This window comes from Polypterus senegalus, chromosome 5 (assembly GCF_016835505.1).
Source record: "Polypterus senegalus isolate Bchr_013 chromosome 5, ASM1683550v1, whole genome shotgun sequence".
In the NCBI taxonomy this organism is placed as follows: domain Eukaryota; kingdom Metazoa; phylum Chordata; class Cladistia; order Polypteriformes; family Polypteridae; genus Polypterus; species Polypterus senegalus.
Window position 1 is genome coordinate 120,385,911 of NC_053158.1, and position 15,000 is coordinate 120,400,910.

The 15,000-nt window shown below is 40.6% G+C and overlaps 1 protein-coding gene across 1 annotated transcript in view; it reads left to right on the forward strand.

Annotated features, from left to right (window-relative positions):
• LOC120529897 (polycystic kidney disease protein 1-like 1) overlaps positions 1-15,000 on the forward strand; it is a 256,167-nt gene that overhangs the window by 229,986 nt on the left and 11,181 nt on the right. The window contains exons 48-50 of the mRNA XM_039754112.1: positions 7,195-7,335; positions 10,007-10,141; positions 10,595-10,825. Of these exons, the coding sequence (XP_039610046.1) occupies positions 7,195-7,335; positions 10,007-10,141; positions 10,595-10,825 (507 nt within the window). The remainder of the gene's footprint in view (positions 1-7,194; positions 7,336-10,006; positions 10,142-10,594; positions 10,826-15,000) is intronic.

Below are 15,000 nucleotides of genomic sequence, written 5' to 3' on the forward strand. Positions count from 1 at the left end.
TTACAGCAGCCCAGGTGAGCAGAGAGCTGAAAAGACTTTGTGCCAGCAAAGCAGCGGGTCCAGATGGTGTATCGCCACGATTGCTGAAGGCCTGTGCGTTGGAACTGGGGAGTCCTCTACAGCGCATCTTCAACCTGAGCCTGGAACAGGGAGAGTCCCAAGGCTTTGGAAAACATCTTGTATCACTCCTGTCCCAAAGGTATCACGTCCTAGTGAGCTGAATGACTTCCGCCTGTTGCTCTGACGTCACATCTGATGAAGACCATGGAGCGGCTGCTGCTTCACCACCTGAGGCCACAGGTCCGCCACGCCTCGACCCTCTGCAGTTCGCATACCAGGAGAAGGTGGGAGCGGAGGATGCCATCATCTATATGCTTCACCGATCCCTCTCCCACCTGGACAGAGGCAGTGGTGCTGTAAGAATTATGTTTTTGGACTTCTCTAGCGCCTTCAACACCATCCAACCTCTGCTCCTTAGAGACAAGCTGACTGAGATGGGAGTAGACTCACACCTGGTGGCATGGATTGTGGACTATCTTACAGACAGACCTCAATATGTGCGTCTTGGGAACTGCAGGTCTGACATTGTGTGCAGCAATACAGGGCGCCGAGGGGACTGTACTTTCTCCGGTCCTGTTCAATCTATATACATCAGACTTCCAATATGACTCCGAGGCCTGCCACGTGCAAAAGTTCGCTGATGACACTGCTATTGTGAGCTGCATCAGGAGTGGCAGGAGGAGGAGTACAGAAAGTTAATCAAAGACTTTGTTAAATGGTGCGACTCAAACCACTTACACCTTAACACCAGCAAGACCAAGGAGCTGGTGGTGGATTTTAGGAGGCCCAGGCCCCTCATGGACCCTGTGATCATCAGAGGTGACTGTGTGCAGAGGGTGCAGACCTATAAATATCTGGGAGTGCAGCTGGATGACAAATTGGACTGGACTGCCAATACTGATGCTCTATGTAAGAAAGGTCAGAGCAGACTATACTTTCTGAGAAGGTTGGCATCCTTCAACATCTGCAGTAAGATGCTGCAGATGTTCTACCAGACGGTTGTGGCGAGTGCCCTCTTCTACGCTGTGGTGTGCTGGGGTGGCAGCATAAAGATGAAAGACGCCTCACGCCTGGACAAACTTGTTAAGAAAGCAGGCTCTATTGTAGGATTAAAGTTGGACAGTTTAGCATCTGTGGCAGAGCGACGGGCACTAAGCAAACTCCTGTCAATCATGAATAATCCACTGCATCCACTTAACAGTGTCATCTCCAGGCAGAGGAGTAGCTTCAGTGACAGACTTTTGTCACTGTCCTGCTCCACTGACAGACTGAGGAGATCGTTCCTCCCCACACTATGCGACTCTTCAATTCCACCCGGGGGAGTAAATGCTAACATTAATTTTATTTTAATTTTTTTCATTTTTATTACTATTTAATTTAATATTGTTTCTTTGTATCAGTATACTGCTGCTGGATTATGTGAATTTCCCCTTGGGATTAATAAAGTATCTATCTATCTATCTAAACACAAAATGCAGTTACTAAATGATGGTTTTTATTATTTACGGAGAAAAAAATCCAAACCTACATGGCCCTGTGTAAAAAAGTAAAAAATAACCTAACTGTGGTGTATCACACCTGAGTTCAATTTCCGTAGCCACCCCCAGGCCTGATTACTGCCACACCTGTTTCAATCAAGAAATCACTTAAATAGGAGCTGCCTGACACAGAGAAGTAGACCAAAAGCACCTCAAAAGCTAGACATCATGCCAAGATCCAAAGAAATTCAGGAAGAAATGAGAACAGAAGTAATTGAGATCTATCAGTCTGGTAAAGGTTATTAAGCCATTTCTAAAGCTTTGGGACTCTAGCGAACCACAGTGAGAGCCATTATCCACAAATGGCAAAAACATGGAACAGTGGTGAACCTTCCCAGGAGTGGCCGGGGACCAAAATTACCCCAAGAGCGCAGAGATGACTCATCCGAGAGGTCACAAAAGATCCCAGGACAACGTCTAAAGAACTGCAGGCCTCACTTGCCTCAATTAAGGTCAGTGTTCACGACTCCACCATAAGAAAGAGACTGGGCAAAAACGGCCTGCATGGCAGATTTCCAAGACGCAAACCACTGTTAAGCAAAAAGAACATTAGGGCTCGTCTCAATGATTGCCAAGACTTTTGGGAAAATACCTTGTGGACTGATGAGACAAAAGTTGAACTTTATGGAAGGCAAATGTCCCGTTACATCTGGCATAAAAGGAACACAGTATTTCAGAAAAAGAACATCATACCAACAGTAAAATATGGTGGTGATGGTCTGGGGTTGTTCTGCTGCTTCAGAACCTGGAAGGCTTGCTGTGATAGATGGAACCATGAATTCTACTGTCTTCCAAAAAATCCTGAAGGAAATGTCCGGCCATCTGTTCGTCAACTCAAGCTGAAGCGATCTTGGGTGCTGCAACAGGGCAAAACACACCAGCAAATCCACCTCTGAATGGCTGAAGAAAAACAAAATGAAGACTTTGGAGTGGCCTAGTCAAAGTCCTGACCTGAATCCAATTGAGATGCTATGGCATGACCTTAAAAAGGCGGTTCAAGCTAGAAAACCCTCAAAGAAAGCCGAATTACAACAATTCTGCAAAGATGAGTGGGCCAAAATTCCTCCAGAGCACTGTAAAAGACTCATTGCAAGTTATCGCAAACTCTTGATTGCAGTTATTGCTGCTAAGGGTGGCCCAACCAGTTATTAGGTTCAGGGGGCAATTACTTTTTCACACAGGGCCATGTAGGTTTGGATTTTTTTTTCCCCCTAAATAATAAAAACCATCATTTACAAACTGTTTGTGTATATATAAACTGCTCAAAAAAATTAAGCTTTGTTTTAAAACATTTAATGTTTTAAAACACATCAGATCTCAATGGGAAAAAGAAATCCTCCTGGATATCTATACTGATATAGACTGGGTAATGTGTTAGGAACGAAAGGATGCCACATCGTTTGATGGAAATGAAAATGATCAACCTCCAGAGCCCTGAATTCAAAGACGCCCCAAAAATCTGAGTGAAAAAATTATGTGGCAGGCTAGTCCATTTTGCCAAAATTTAATTGCAGCAACTCAAAATTGTACGCAGCACTTTGTATGGCCCCTGTGTTCTTGTATACATGCCTGACAACATCAGTGCATGCTTCTAATGAGATGACAGATGGTGTTGTGGGGGATCTCCTCCCAGATCTGCACCAGGGCATCACTGAGCTCCTGGACAGTCTGAGGTGCAACCTGGTGGCATTGGATGGACCAAAACATAATGTCCCAGAGGTGTTCTATTGGATTTAGGTCAGGAAAGTGTGGTGGCCAGTCAATGGTATCAATTCCTTCATCCTCCAGGAACTGCCTGCATACTCTCACCACATGAGGCCAGGAATTGTCGTGCACCAGAAGCCACTGTACCAGCATAGGGTCTGACAATGGGTCCAAGGATTTCATCCTGATACCTAATGGCAGCCAAGGTGCCTTTGTCAAGCCTGTAGCGGTCTGTGTGACCCTCCATGGATATGCCTCCCCAGACAATCATTAACCCACCACCAAACTGCTCATGCTGAATGATGATACAGGCAGCATAATGTTCTCCATGGCTTCTCCAGACCCTTTCACTTCTGTCGTGCTCAGGGTGAACCTGCTCTCATCTGTAAAAAGCACAGGGCACCAGTGGTGCATCTGCCAATTCTGGTATTCTATGGCAAATGCCAATCGAGCTGCATGCTGCTGGGCAGTGAGCTCAGGGCCCATTAGAGGACATGCGGCCCTTGGGTCACCCTCATGAAGTGTTTCTGGTTGTTTGGTCAGAGACATTCACACCAGTGGCCTGCTGGAGGTCATTTTGTAGGGCTCTGGCAGTGCTCATCCTGTTCCTCCTTGCCCAAAAGAGCAGATACTGGTCCTGCTGATGGGTTATGGGCCTTCTATGGCCCTCTCCAGCTCTCCTAGAGTAACTGCTTGTCTCCTAGAATCTCCTCCATGCCCTTGAGACTGTGCAGGGAGACACAGCAAACCTTCTGGCAATGACACGTATTGATGTGCCATCCTGGAGAAGTTGGACTACCTGTGCAACCTCTGTAGGGTCCAGGTATCGCCTCATGCTACCAGTAGTGACACTGACTGTAGCCAAATGCAAAACTAGTGGAGAAACAGTCAGAAAAGATGAGGAGGGAAAAATGTCAGTGGCCTCCACCTGTTAAACCATTCCTGTTTTGGGGGTTATCTCATTGTTGCCCCTCTAGTGCATCTGTTGTTAATTTCATTAACACCACAGCAGCTGAAACTGATTAACAACCCCTCTGCTACTTAACTGACCAGATTAATATCCCATAAGTTTCATTGACTTTATGCTATACTCTGATTACAAAGTGTTCCTTTAATTCTTTTGAGCAGTGTGTATATATATATATATATATATATATATATATATATATATGACAGCAACACTCATAACAGTGCCAAAACAATTACATTGACAATCATGTTATGTTATTTTTAAAATGTTTCCTTTTCTTTTTCATAACTTCTTTAACACACTACTTCTCTGCTGCGAAGCGCGGGTATTTTGCTAGTATACTAATAAAAGGCAAAGCCCTCACTGACTGACTGATTCACTCGTTCACTCACTCACTGACTCACTCATCAGAACCTGGCGGGATTTCCCAGGAAAGGTCTGCAGGGAACTCAAAGTCAGAGCACCCCGCCGTCCCCTGGTCGGGTGAGTCAGTACTATTCTGTAAGCCCTTTAGTTCTACTCGCACGTGTGTGACAATATATATACATAACATATCAAATTATACATGGCAGTGTGTGTTCAATATCCTAGAATTCAATACTTGCACCTTGTTTATGTTTTGTACTTTTGCTTTGCTACTCTGCATTAGTGAACAATTCCTGTTTATGTCACTACTTCAGTGCTAAATAAGTTGAACTCTTGTTAAAAATTCATTTTAACTGGTTCCTCCTTAGTAACTTGTGTAAGTCACATTTAGCAATTAGAGACTACTTGGAGGTCTGCATATTCTGTAATTTTTTTTTGTTGTTTGAATTATTTTTCAGGTTTTTTTTTTTTGCCATGATTTTTATTTTCTCTGAGATCTTGATTAAAGAGTTTCATTCAGTTATAGAATCATTGTGGTAGTGATAACAGATTTAATAAAATGCTCTGCAATGAAATAAAACAGGTTTTCAAATACAAAGAATAATTAAAAGGCAGATACAATGTATGTATTGCATGAATGAAAAAAGCTCAATGTCTTAAAATATATGTGTCATATAGTCGGATGAAGACAAATATTTAACATAATTTGCTGAATTTAGATTGAACATTTATTGTGCAGTTATAAACATTGCATTGCAAATTGTTGAAAATTAACCAAGTAGCAAAAATTAGCTTGGATTTTTTTATTGAGGTAACTTAATATAAAACATAGATATATATATAGATATACAGTGCATCCGGAAAGTATTCACAGCGCATCACTTTTTCCACATTTTGTTATGTTACAGCCTTATTCCAAAATGGATTAAATTCATTTTTTTCCTCAGAATTCTACACACAACACTCCATATTGACAATGTGAAAAAAGTTTACTTGAGGTTTTTGCAAATGTATTAAAAATAAAAAAATTGAGAAAGCACATGTACATAAGTATTCACAGCCTTTGCCATGAAGCTCAAAACTGAGCTCAGGTGCATCCTGTTTCCCCTGATCATCCTTGAGATGTTTCTGCAGCTTAATTGGAGTCCACCTGTGGTAAATTCAGTTGATTGGACATGATTTGGAAACGCACACACCTGTCTATATAAGGTCCCACAGCTGACAGTTCATGTCAGAGCACACACCAAGCATGAAGTCAAAGGAATTGTCTGTGGACCTCCGAAACAGGATTGTCTCGAGGCACAAATCTGGGGAAGGTTACAGAAAAATTTCTGCTGCTTTGAATGCCCCAATGAGCACACTGGCCTCTATCATCCGTAAGTGGAAGAAGTTCGAAACCACCAGGACTGTTCCTAGAACTGGCCGGCCATCTAAACTGAGAGATCGGGGGAGAAGGGCTTTAGTCAGGGAGGTGACCAAGAACCCGATGGTCACTCTGTCAGAGGTCCTCTGTGGAGATAGGAGAACCTTCCAGAAGGACAATCATCTCTGCAGCAATCCACCAATCGGGCCTGTTTGGTAGAGTGACCAGTCAGAAGCCACTCCTTAGTAAAAGGAACATGGCAGCTCACCTGCAGTTTGCCAAAAGGCACCTGAAGGACTCTCAGACCATGAGAAACAAAATTCTCTGGTCTGATGAGACAAAGATTGAACTCTTTGGTGTGAATGCCAGGTGTCATGTTTGGAGGAAACCAGGCACCGCTCATCACCAGGCCAATACCATCCCTACAGTGAAGCATGGTGGTGGCAGCATCATGCTGCGGGGATGTTTTTCTGTGGCAGGAACTGGGAGACTAGTCAGAATAAAGGGAAAGATGACTGCAGCAATGTACAGAGACATCCTGAATGAAAACCTGCTCCAGAGCGTTCTTGACCTCAGACTGGGGTGATGGTTCATCTTTCAGCAGGACAACGACCCTAAGCACACAGCCAAGATATCAAAGGAGTGGCTTCAGGACAACTCTGTGAATGTCACTGAGTGGCCCAGCCAGAGCCCACACTTGAATCCGATTGAATATCTCTAGAGAGATCTTAAAATGGCTGTGCACCAACGCTTCCCATCCAACCAGATGGAGCTTGAGAGGTGCTGCAAAGAGGAATGGGCGAAACTGGCCAAGGATAGGTGTACCAAGCTTGTGGCATCATATTCAAAAAGACTTGAGGCTGTAATTGCTGCCAAAGGTGCATCGACAAAGTATTGAGCAAAGGCTGTGAATACTTATGTGCATGTGATTTCTCAGTTTTTTTTTTTTTTTATTTTTAATAAATTTGCAAAAACCTCAAGTAAACTTTTTTCACATTGTCATTATGGGGTGTTGTGTGTAAAATTCAGAAAAAAATTAATCCATTTTGGATTAAGGCTGTAACATAACAAAATGTGGAAAAAGTGATGCGCTGTGAATACTTTCCAGATGCACTGTGTGTATGTATATATGTATATAATTTTTTTTTCAATAAGACAAAAATATTAACTTTGAGTATCTTTCTTTTTCCTAGATGGTGATCATTGTTACTGGCCTTTTCCGTTTCCTTTATTACATTTATCAATTTCATTTGGTGATGGAAGTAATTGATGAACTTCAGAAGCAAAACTTTATGACATTTATTGATATTAGAATTTTATCCTATGTGGAGCAAGTAAGTTACACATAAGCAATAACTCTGAAAAAAATATAATTCAAAGATAAAATTGCTACCCAACAGTTCCAAAAATATGAATTTAAATCCAGGTCTGGGTCACTGTCTTTTTTTTTTTTTTTTTTTGCATGAATATTGTTAAGGCTTTATTTTCAGGAAACAAAACCATCCATCCCGTTATATCCTAACTACAGGGTCACTGGGGTCTGCTGGAGGCAATCCCAGACAGCAAAAGGCCCAAGGCAGGAAACAAACCCTGGGCAGGGCGCGCACACACACACTAACACACTAGGGACAATGTAGGATCGGCAATTCACCTAACCTGCCTGTCTTTGGAGTGTGGGAGGAAACCGGAGCACCCAGAGGAAACCCACGTGCAAACTCCATGCAGGGAGGACCCGGGAAGCGAACCCAGGTCTCCTTAGTGTGAGGCAGCAACGCTACCCACTGCGCTACCATGCCGCCCATAAACAAGACCATATGTCATTTTTATATGAATTTTTTAGTTTAAGAAAAACATTAATATTTTTGTTATTTAACTTCTAATGCCCTTAGGGGTTTTGACATTATTTGACCTAAATTACATACCCAAAAATGAACAACTGTTGTTATACTTATTTAATTAAGGAGCTTCTTATTACTGAAAAATAGTGAGTATCTTCTTCTCCTTTCAGCTGCTCCCATTAGGGTTTGCCACAGTGGATCATCTTGTTCCATATCTGTCTTACTTTGTCTCCCAACCGTCCAACCTGAGCTGACCCTCTAACATACTCATTTCATAATCCCTCTTCCTAAAATACGTATTCACCACAGCCATGCCCATCCTTTTTGCAAAATCCACTATCCTCTGACCTTCTTCATTCCTCTCCTTGGTGCTATACCTACCCATCACCTCCTCGTGTCCTCTGGTCCCTTCACCAACATGTCCATTGAAATCCACTCCAATCACCACTTTCTGTCCCTTGGATACACTGTCCATCACTTCATCCAACTAATTAAAATCAAATTACATTCCATACATGCAAGTCAAGTTTAACAAAACTGGTTTGAAACAAACTGACCCCCACCCATGAGAAAGAGAGCTAGATCAGTAAAATAGCACTTTAATAACAATAAAAATATGTAAATAAATGAAAAAGATGGGAGAGAATCCACTACCTCAATTTAAATGCTTATTCTAAAATGTTTATCAGATTCTGCCAGGTTTTTAAAAAGTTGTGTACAGATCCTTTAACTGAGAGTTTGATTTTTTTTTTCCAATTGTAGATAATATATAACATCAGTTATCCACTGACTTAAAAGAGGCTAGTTAGGATTCTTCCAGTTGAGCAAGATAAGTCTACATGCCAATAGTGTAGTAAAGACAATTACATTATTTTTTGTCCTTCTCCACTGTAAGCCCATCTGGAAGTACAACAAACACAGATGTTAATGGATTAGGAGGGATTGTGATGCCCAGGCTGTCTGAGAGGCATTTAAAAACTTTTGTACAAAATGATGTTCATTTGGTGCACACCCAAAACATATGGCCCAGGAAGGCTGGAACTTGATTGCAACGTTCGCAGGTTGGATCTTGCCCGGAAAACATTTTGGACAATTTTAAATGAGAGAGATGCGCTTGATATATAATTTTAAGTTGAGTAATTGCATGCTTTGTGCATATGGAGCTCGAGTGAATTCTGTGCATTGCTACCATATACCATATCTATACTAATAAAAGGCAAACCCTCACTCACTCACTCACTCACTCACTCACTGACTCACAGACTTATCACTATTTCTCCAACTTCCCGTGTAGGTAGAAGGCTGAAATTTGGCAGGCTCATTCCTTACAGCTTACTTACAAAAGTTGGACAGGTTTCATTTCGAAATTCTACGCATAATGGTCATAACTGGAACCTATTTTTTCATCCATATACTGTAATAGACTTCTGCTCGATGCCCGTGGGAGGCAGAGTCACGCCTCCCACGTAATTTAGTGCCTGCCCATATAAGGCTGTCTGTCAGCGGCAATCCAATAGAAACACTGCCGCTAAATATTCACGGGTGAAGGACTGTGCTTATGCAGAGGAAGATGAGATGGTCAGGGTGGTGTTTGGCACAAACTCGGCGAAACTGCGAGAGAAACTTTTAAGTGCCGGGTCTTAGCTAACATTAAATACAGCCTTGGATATTGCACGAGATGGCACCAGCACAGCTGGGAACCTTCGATGCATGTACACCGAGCGGCTCACATGAACTGACGCAGTGCACAGACAAAAAGCAACAGTTCCAAAGAGTGCTGAACAAAAACCGAATTACACAATTGAGAAGGCAGCAAAAAAATATGAAGCGTGTGATACATACAAGCATATTCATAAGTGCAGCTACTGCGGAAACAAAGCACCGCGGTGGAAAAAGTCAATGTCCCGCTAAAGGAAGACAGTGTAAAAAAAACCCGTGCATGCAGTGTGTCACGTCTCAGATAAAGAGGAAGACGAGCTGTTTATTGATGCAGTAAGAAACGAATCAATGAATGAAACCTGTTATCTTTACAACGATTGACAAACACGGAATGTAACTTGAACACAACACATCCTACAAATACGAACCTGATATATATACATATGTATAGCTTAACTGTTGTCAATTATTATTTCTTTTTTTATCTAATTTTTTTTTTTCTTTTTAGCTCACCCGTTCCCTTCAGGGTATAGTTATATTCCTGTTGCTTGTCAAATATATTCATATGTTTCGAGTTAATAAAGTGATGGGTACATGCGTGGCAAGGTTACGTCTTTCTAGCTTCAATACAGTAATCTCTGTGGTGAGTTATGATTTTTTTTAATTTGTGTTCTCTAATGTTTACTTGATTAAGCCAATCTTCTTACTTCATTATTTTGATCATATTATCTAATAGCTATATTTGAAGTCTGTATTGTCATTTTTTCAGATTTAGAGAGTACTTTTCATAGATACTGTAGCTTGTACTTTATTTGTCCCAAGAGGGAAACTTTGCTTTTACTAAAGCTGAAGAAATTTAGAAGAATTATACGAACAACAAAACCCCCCCGAAACACACTCAAGAATAAAGAACCAAAAAAGTTTGTCCTTATCTTAGTCTTTTTCATATATCTTTATTTTTCATGTAATGGGTCAGAGTAATAGGGGTTGTATAAATATTAAAGAAAAAAATAAATTACTGAAAGTGTGCCTTTGTAACTAAACAGCATGTATTGCAGTACACATAATTTTACTAATGGAGAATTTTATTTTGTAGTTAACAGGCCTTATCATCATCATTGCATACACCTGCCTTGGAAATTTACTTTTCATGACTACATTCCATCCATTCAGTACAACTAAGAGGTCATTCCAGACTTTGCTCTCACAGTTCCTTGGAGCTTGTGAACTGAAGACTTTGTCCTCTTTATATCATACAAACCAGCTATCTTTAGCTATTTTCAGTGGAACGTTTTTCTTCTTCATCACAATTTTTTGGACTGCAATGGTAGGTATTTAAAAGCCAAAATATTCTAATAGTAATATTAGTAGTATTGTATGATGAAAAAGTTTTATATTCCTGCTGAGTAGACTAACATTTGCATGTTTTACCTCACAGCCCTTGGAGCTCTGGACTAAAGGTCTGCGTGGGTCTGATTTTTTTTTTTTAAACTGGCCTGCTCCCACAGTACTCCATCTCATGGCAGCCCACTCCTGCATACATTTGGCCTCATTTGTCCTGCTCCCACCCACTGAAACACATTGTTTCCATTAAAAAGAAGTTATGTATGGTTGATAAGCCTGTTTAACATGATCTTGTACAAGGAAGTGGCTGTAGGTTTCCCGCTTTGGTCTAATTGTCCATTACACTTTTTTGATGATGATTTAACTTCATTAGTATTTAATACAGACCTTCCAATGGGACTTAAGTAATAATTTTTGGGCACAAGTCTGCACGTCTTTTTCACAGAAAGGAACAAAAAAAGAGCAGTGTAAGCAACATGTCTTGTTAAAGCTTTGTAAATAGGCAACTACTTACTATTCTATATTGAAATATAGTATGATCTATGTTGTTAATTGCTATTCCTTCCACAAAAATGTGCAACAAACACAGAAGGTAGGTGCTGCCTACATACATATTGCACGTTTTGCTTAAAACATATACGCTTTTCTAGACGTCGTGTTACTGGAAGCTTAACAAACACTCCCCACTTTCTCAGATTACTTTTTGCTTATCAATACAAGCACACTGTAACCAAGCAAAACACTGTGAACATGATTGCATCCCATCTGCTCGCAAGCTCTTTGAGGAAAAGGGGAGTTACAAACAGCTGTCCAGGTAATTTCACTGTACTCTTTGATTTAGTGCAACTGCATTAAATTACAATTATCACAAATTATTACAAATCTTTTCTTGCTCCTGTGCCTTTGCCATCCTAATAAATAAAAAATATAGAAACAGAAGCTTTGGACTGAGAAATGTTGCTCCTTTGTAGAGCATTTGAATAAGAGTTGGTGCTGAACAGTTTGTTGACAGGTTCTTTCACGAAGTCATAATCTCTAATTCTAAATCACTTGTTGCATCATTGAGCAGTTTCAGAAAAGAGACCACAGTTGTATCTTTTTGATGATGCAACCAATCAGCAAATTGTTGCAGCACTGAATTTAACAATATAGCTTGTCTCCACAGACCTCATAAGCTTTTCTTGTTGTCCAGTATGTTTAAAATACTGAGGGAATCATGTTAAGAATGTGGCCACTATAGTTTTATATGGTGTAGGCACACAAAGCAGCGAACGGGTATGCTCCTCAGTAAGTAACAGTCAATTCTGAAAACCTACATTTTTCAATCGGTAAAGAGCAAATGTTTTCACATATTTTAATCATGCTTGCTTCAAACAGGGTTGCAAAAAACACACTTGACTCAAGATTGTAGCTCTCATTAATATAATGGATGGTAGCTGATATGAAAGTGGTTTGTTCCAAATATCAGTTGTGACAGCACACCCATAATTATTAAGTGTCCCTAGCATGTCATATAAAATATTCTTTCTCAGATTTTGGCTTTTTCTACCAAATGCGCAATACAGTTGTCAGATAGGGCAAACGGTATTTAAACTTCAGACTTTCCCATTTTGAGTACTGCTCCAGATGAATATAGCCCTGTTGTAAAACCCGATATCCTTACAAACAAATCCTCACATTTATCCTGTGCTTCACTTTTAGTGTTTGTTGTTACTTTTGACAGGTTAGTTTGACCCATTGTTACTGCACCCTTCGCTTTAAAGCTTGAGGTTCCTGACTTGTATCCACTGTATGTTATGACATTTATTGCATCAAACAAATGGAACTTGGTTACTATTGACATCAATAACTACTGAAAACGACTTCCCTTTACTGAGTTTTGCAGTCTTATACTGTCCTTTTTAATGCTTTTTCCACTGCGGTGGGTGTGAGATGTATCTGGGCTCTGCAATCTTGAGAAGACTACAGTATATGCTTGTATTCTAACTGCTTAGCGTCCTGGGGTAGTGAAGACCTATAGCCAGACTGAGCATTTAGCTGTAAATTTTAGATACTGCATTTAATTTTCTGCTACCCTCCACAAACATTTGTAGGCACATTTTGACAATTATATATTTATTAATATATAATTTATTCATTAATATATAATTATATTTATATACAGTGGGTACGGAAAGTATTCAGACCCCCTTCAATTTTTCACTCTCTTGTTATATTGCAGCCATTTGCTAAAATCATTTAAATCAATTTTTTTCCTCATTAATGTACACACAGCACCCAATATTGACAGACAAAAAAAAGAATTTTTGAAATTGTTGCAGATTTATTAAAAAAGAAAAACTGAAATATCACATGGTCCTAAGTATTCAGACCCTTTGCTCAGTATTTAGTAGAAGCACCCTTTTGAGCTAATACAGCCATGAGTCTTTCTTGGGAAAGATGCAACAAGTTTTTCACAGCTGGATTTAGGGATCATCTGCCATTCCTCCTTGCAGATCCTCTCCAGTTCTGTCAGGTTGGATGGTAAACGTTGGTGGACAGCCATTTTTAGGTCTCTCCAGAGATGCTCAAATGGGTTTAAGTCAGGGCTCTGGCTGGGCCATTCAAGAACAGTCACGGAGTTGTTGTGAAGCCACTCCTTCGTTATTTTAGCTGTGTGCTAAGGGTCATTGTCTTGTTGGAAGGTAAACCTTCAGCCCAGTCTGAGGTCCTTAGCAATCTGGAGAAGGTTTTTGTCCAGGATATCCCTGTACATGGCCGCATTCATCTTTCCCTCGATTGCAACCAGTTGTCCTGTCCCTCAGCTGAAAAACACCCCCACAGCATGATGCTGCCACCGCCATGCTTCACTGTGGGGACTGTATTGGACAAGTGATGAGCAGTGCCTGGTTGTCTCCACAAATACCGCTTAGAAATAAGGCCAAAAAGGTCTATCTTTGTCTCTTATCTTATTTTTCACCATCTCGGAGTCCTTCAGGTGTCTTTTAGCAAACTCCATGCGGGCTGTCATGTGTCTTGCCTCTCCTCAGTGTGTGGAGCTTTCTTGAAGTTTCTTGAAGTTTGGTCCTTTCACTTTTTGTGCAAAAAAAAAAGGGACTTGGTATGTAAAAATGTCCCACACGCTACTGCAAACAAATATCAGCAAATTAAAAACACATGCTGACCAATTTTTTTTTTTTTTTAAAACCCAACTTCACCAAAATTTTAATCAAATGGCATTTGAAATTTTGTTGTATTTAGTTTTTCTTCCTTTACCCCTAAATATTCATATACTGAAATGCCCTAGATGTACTATCCTACCAAATATCAGCTTCTTATGAATGCATGAGCCAACTTTACATTTTATACTACAGGTAAAATTCCATTACAACAAAGTGAATATTTCATTGTAATAAAAATTTCATAGTGATCCAATCCAATGGCTGAAGCACTGCCATGCAACTGGGTGGGAGGAATTCAACACAAAGATTATCTAAATGTGGAAGTATTCTCTGGGCAGCACAGTTTTCAATTAGAAGCACAATCTTCCTTTTGTTCATTTTGTGAGGTTTCTGAACTCTTTTTGTGACCCTTCCCAAACGAGACAACACACAGAAATGTGTCCCAAAGCGCAATCGCCATGTCTGTGGAAGAAGATTGGTGGTCTGTTGCCAGGGCAAGTCAACCGTAGGCTCACATCGCTGCAGTGGAGCGCTGCAGAAGCAAATCTGAAAAGATTGCGGTCGCACTGTAAGTCCCTGTCTTGCACCCCAGAACACAAGGCTGAGTCTCAGTACTTTAGCAAAACCAGCTTTATTTAGCTTGAAACTGGAGCAGCATGGTTATCTATTGTAGTGGGATCTACCAAAGTCCTATATACACAGACACAGCAGTCCGTCAAGGTTGTGGCCAAGTAATACTGTGATTGCTGTGAGCCTGCTTTTGCTCCAGCAATGAATAAACAGTCTTCCACAGACATGTTGATCACACTTCGGGACCCTCTTCGGTGTGTCATCTCATTGCGGGAGGTCTCAAAAGAGTTTAGAAACCTCACAACAGTGACTGCTGTTTCTTGAATGGGTGGCACACTAATAGGAATGTTTCTTAAACGAGTATCACTGAACCACATTAAAACTGACTTTTCGACATCTTCAAAGGCAACAGTTCACATATGTTTTC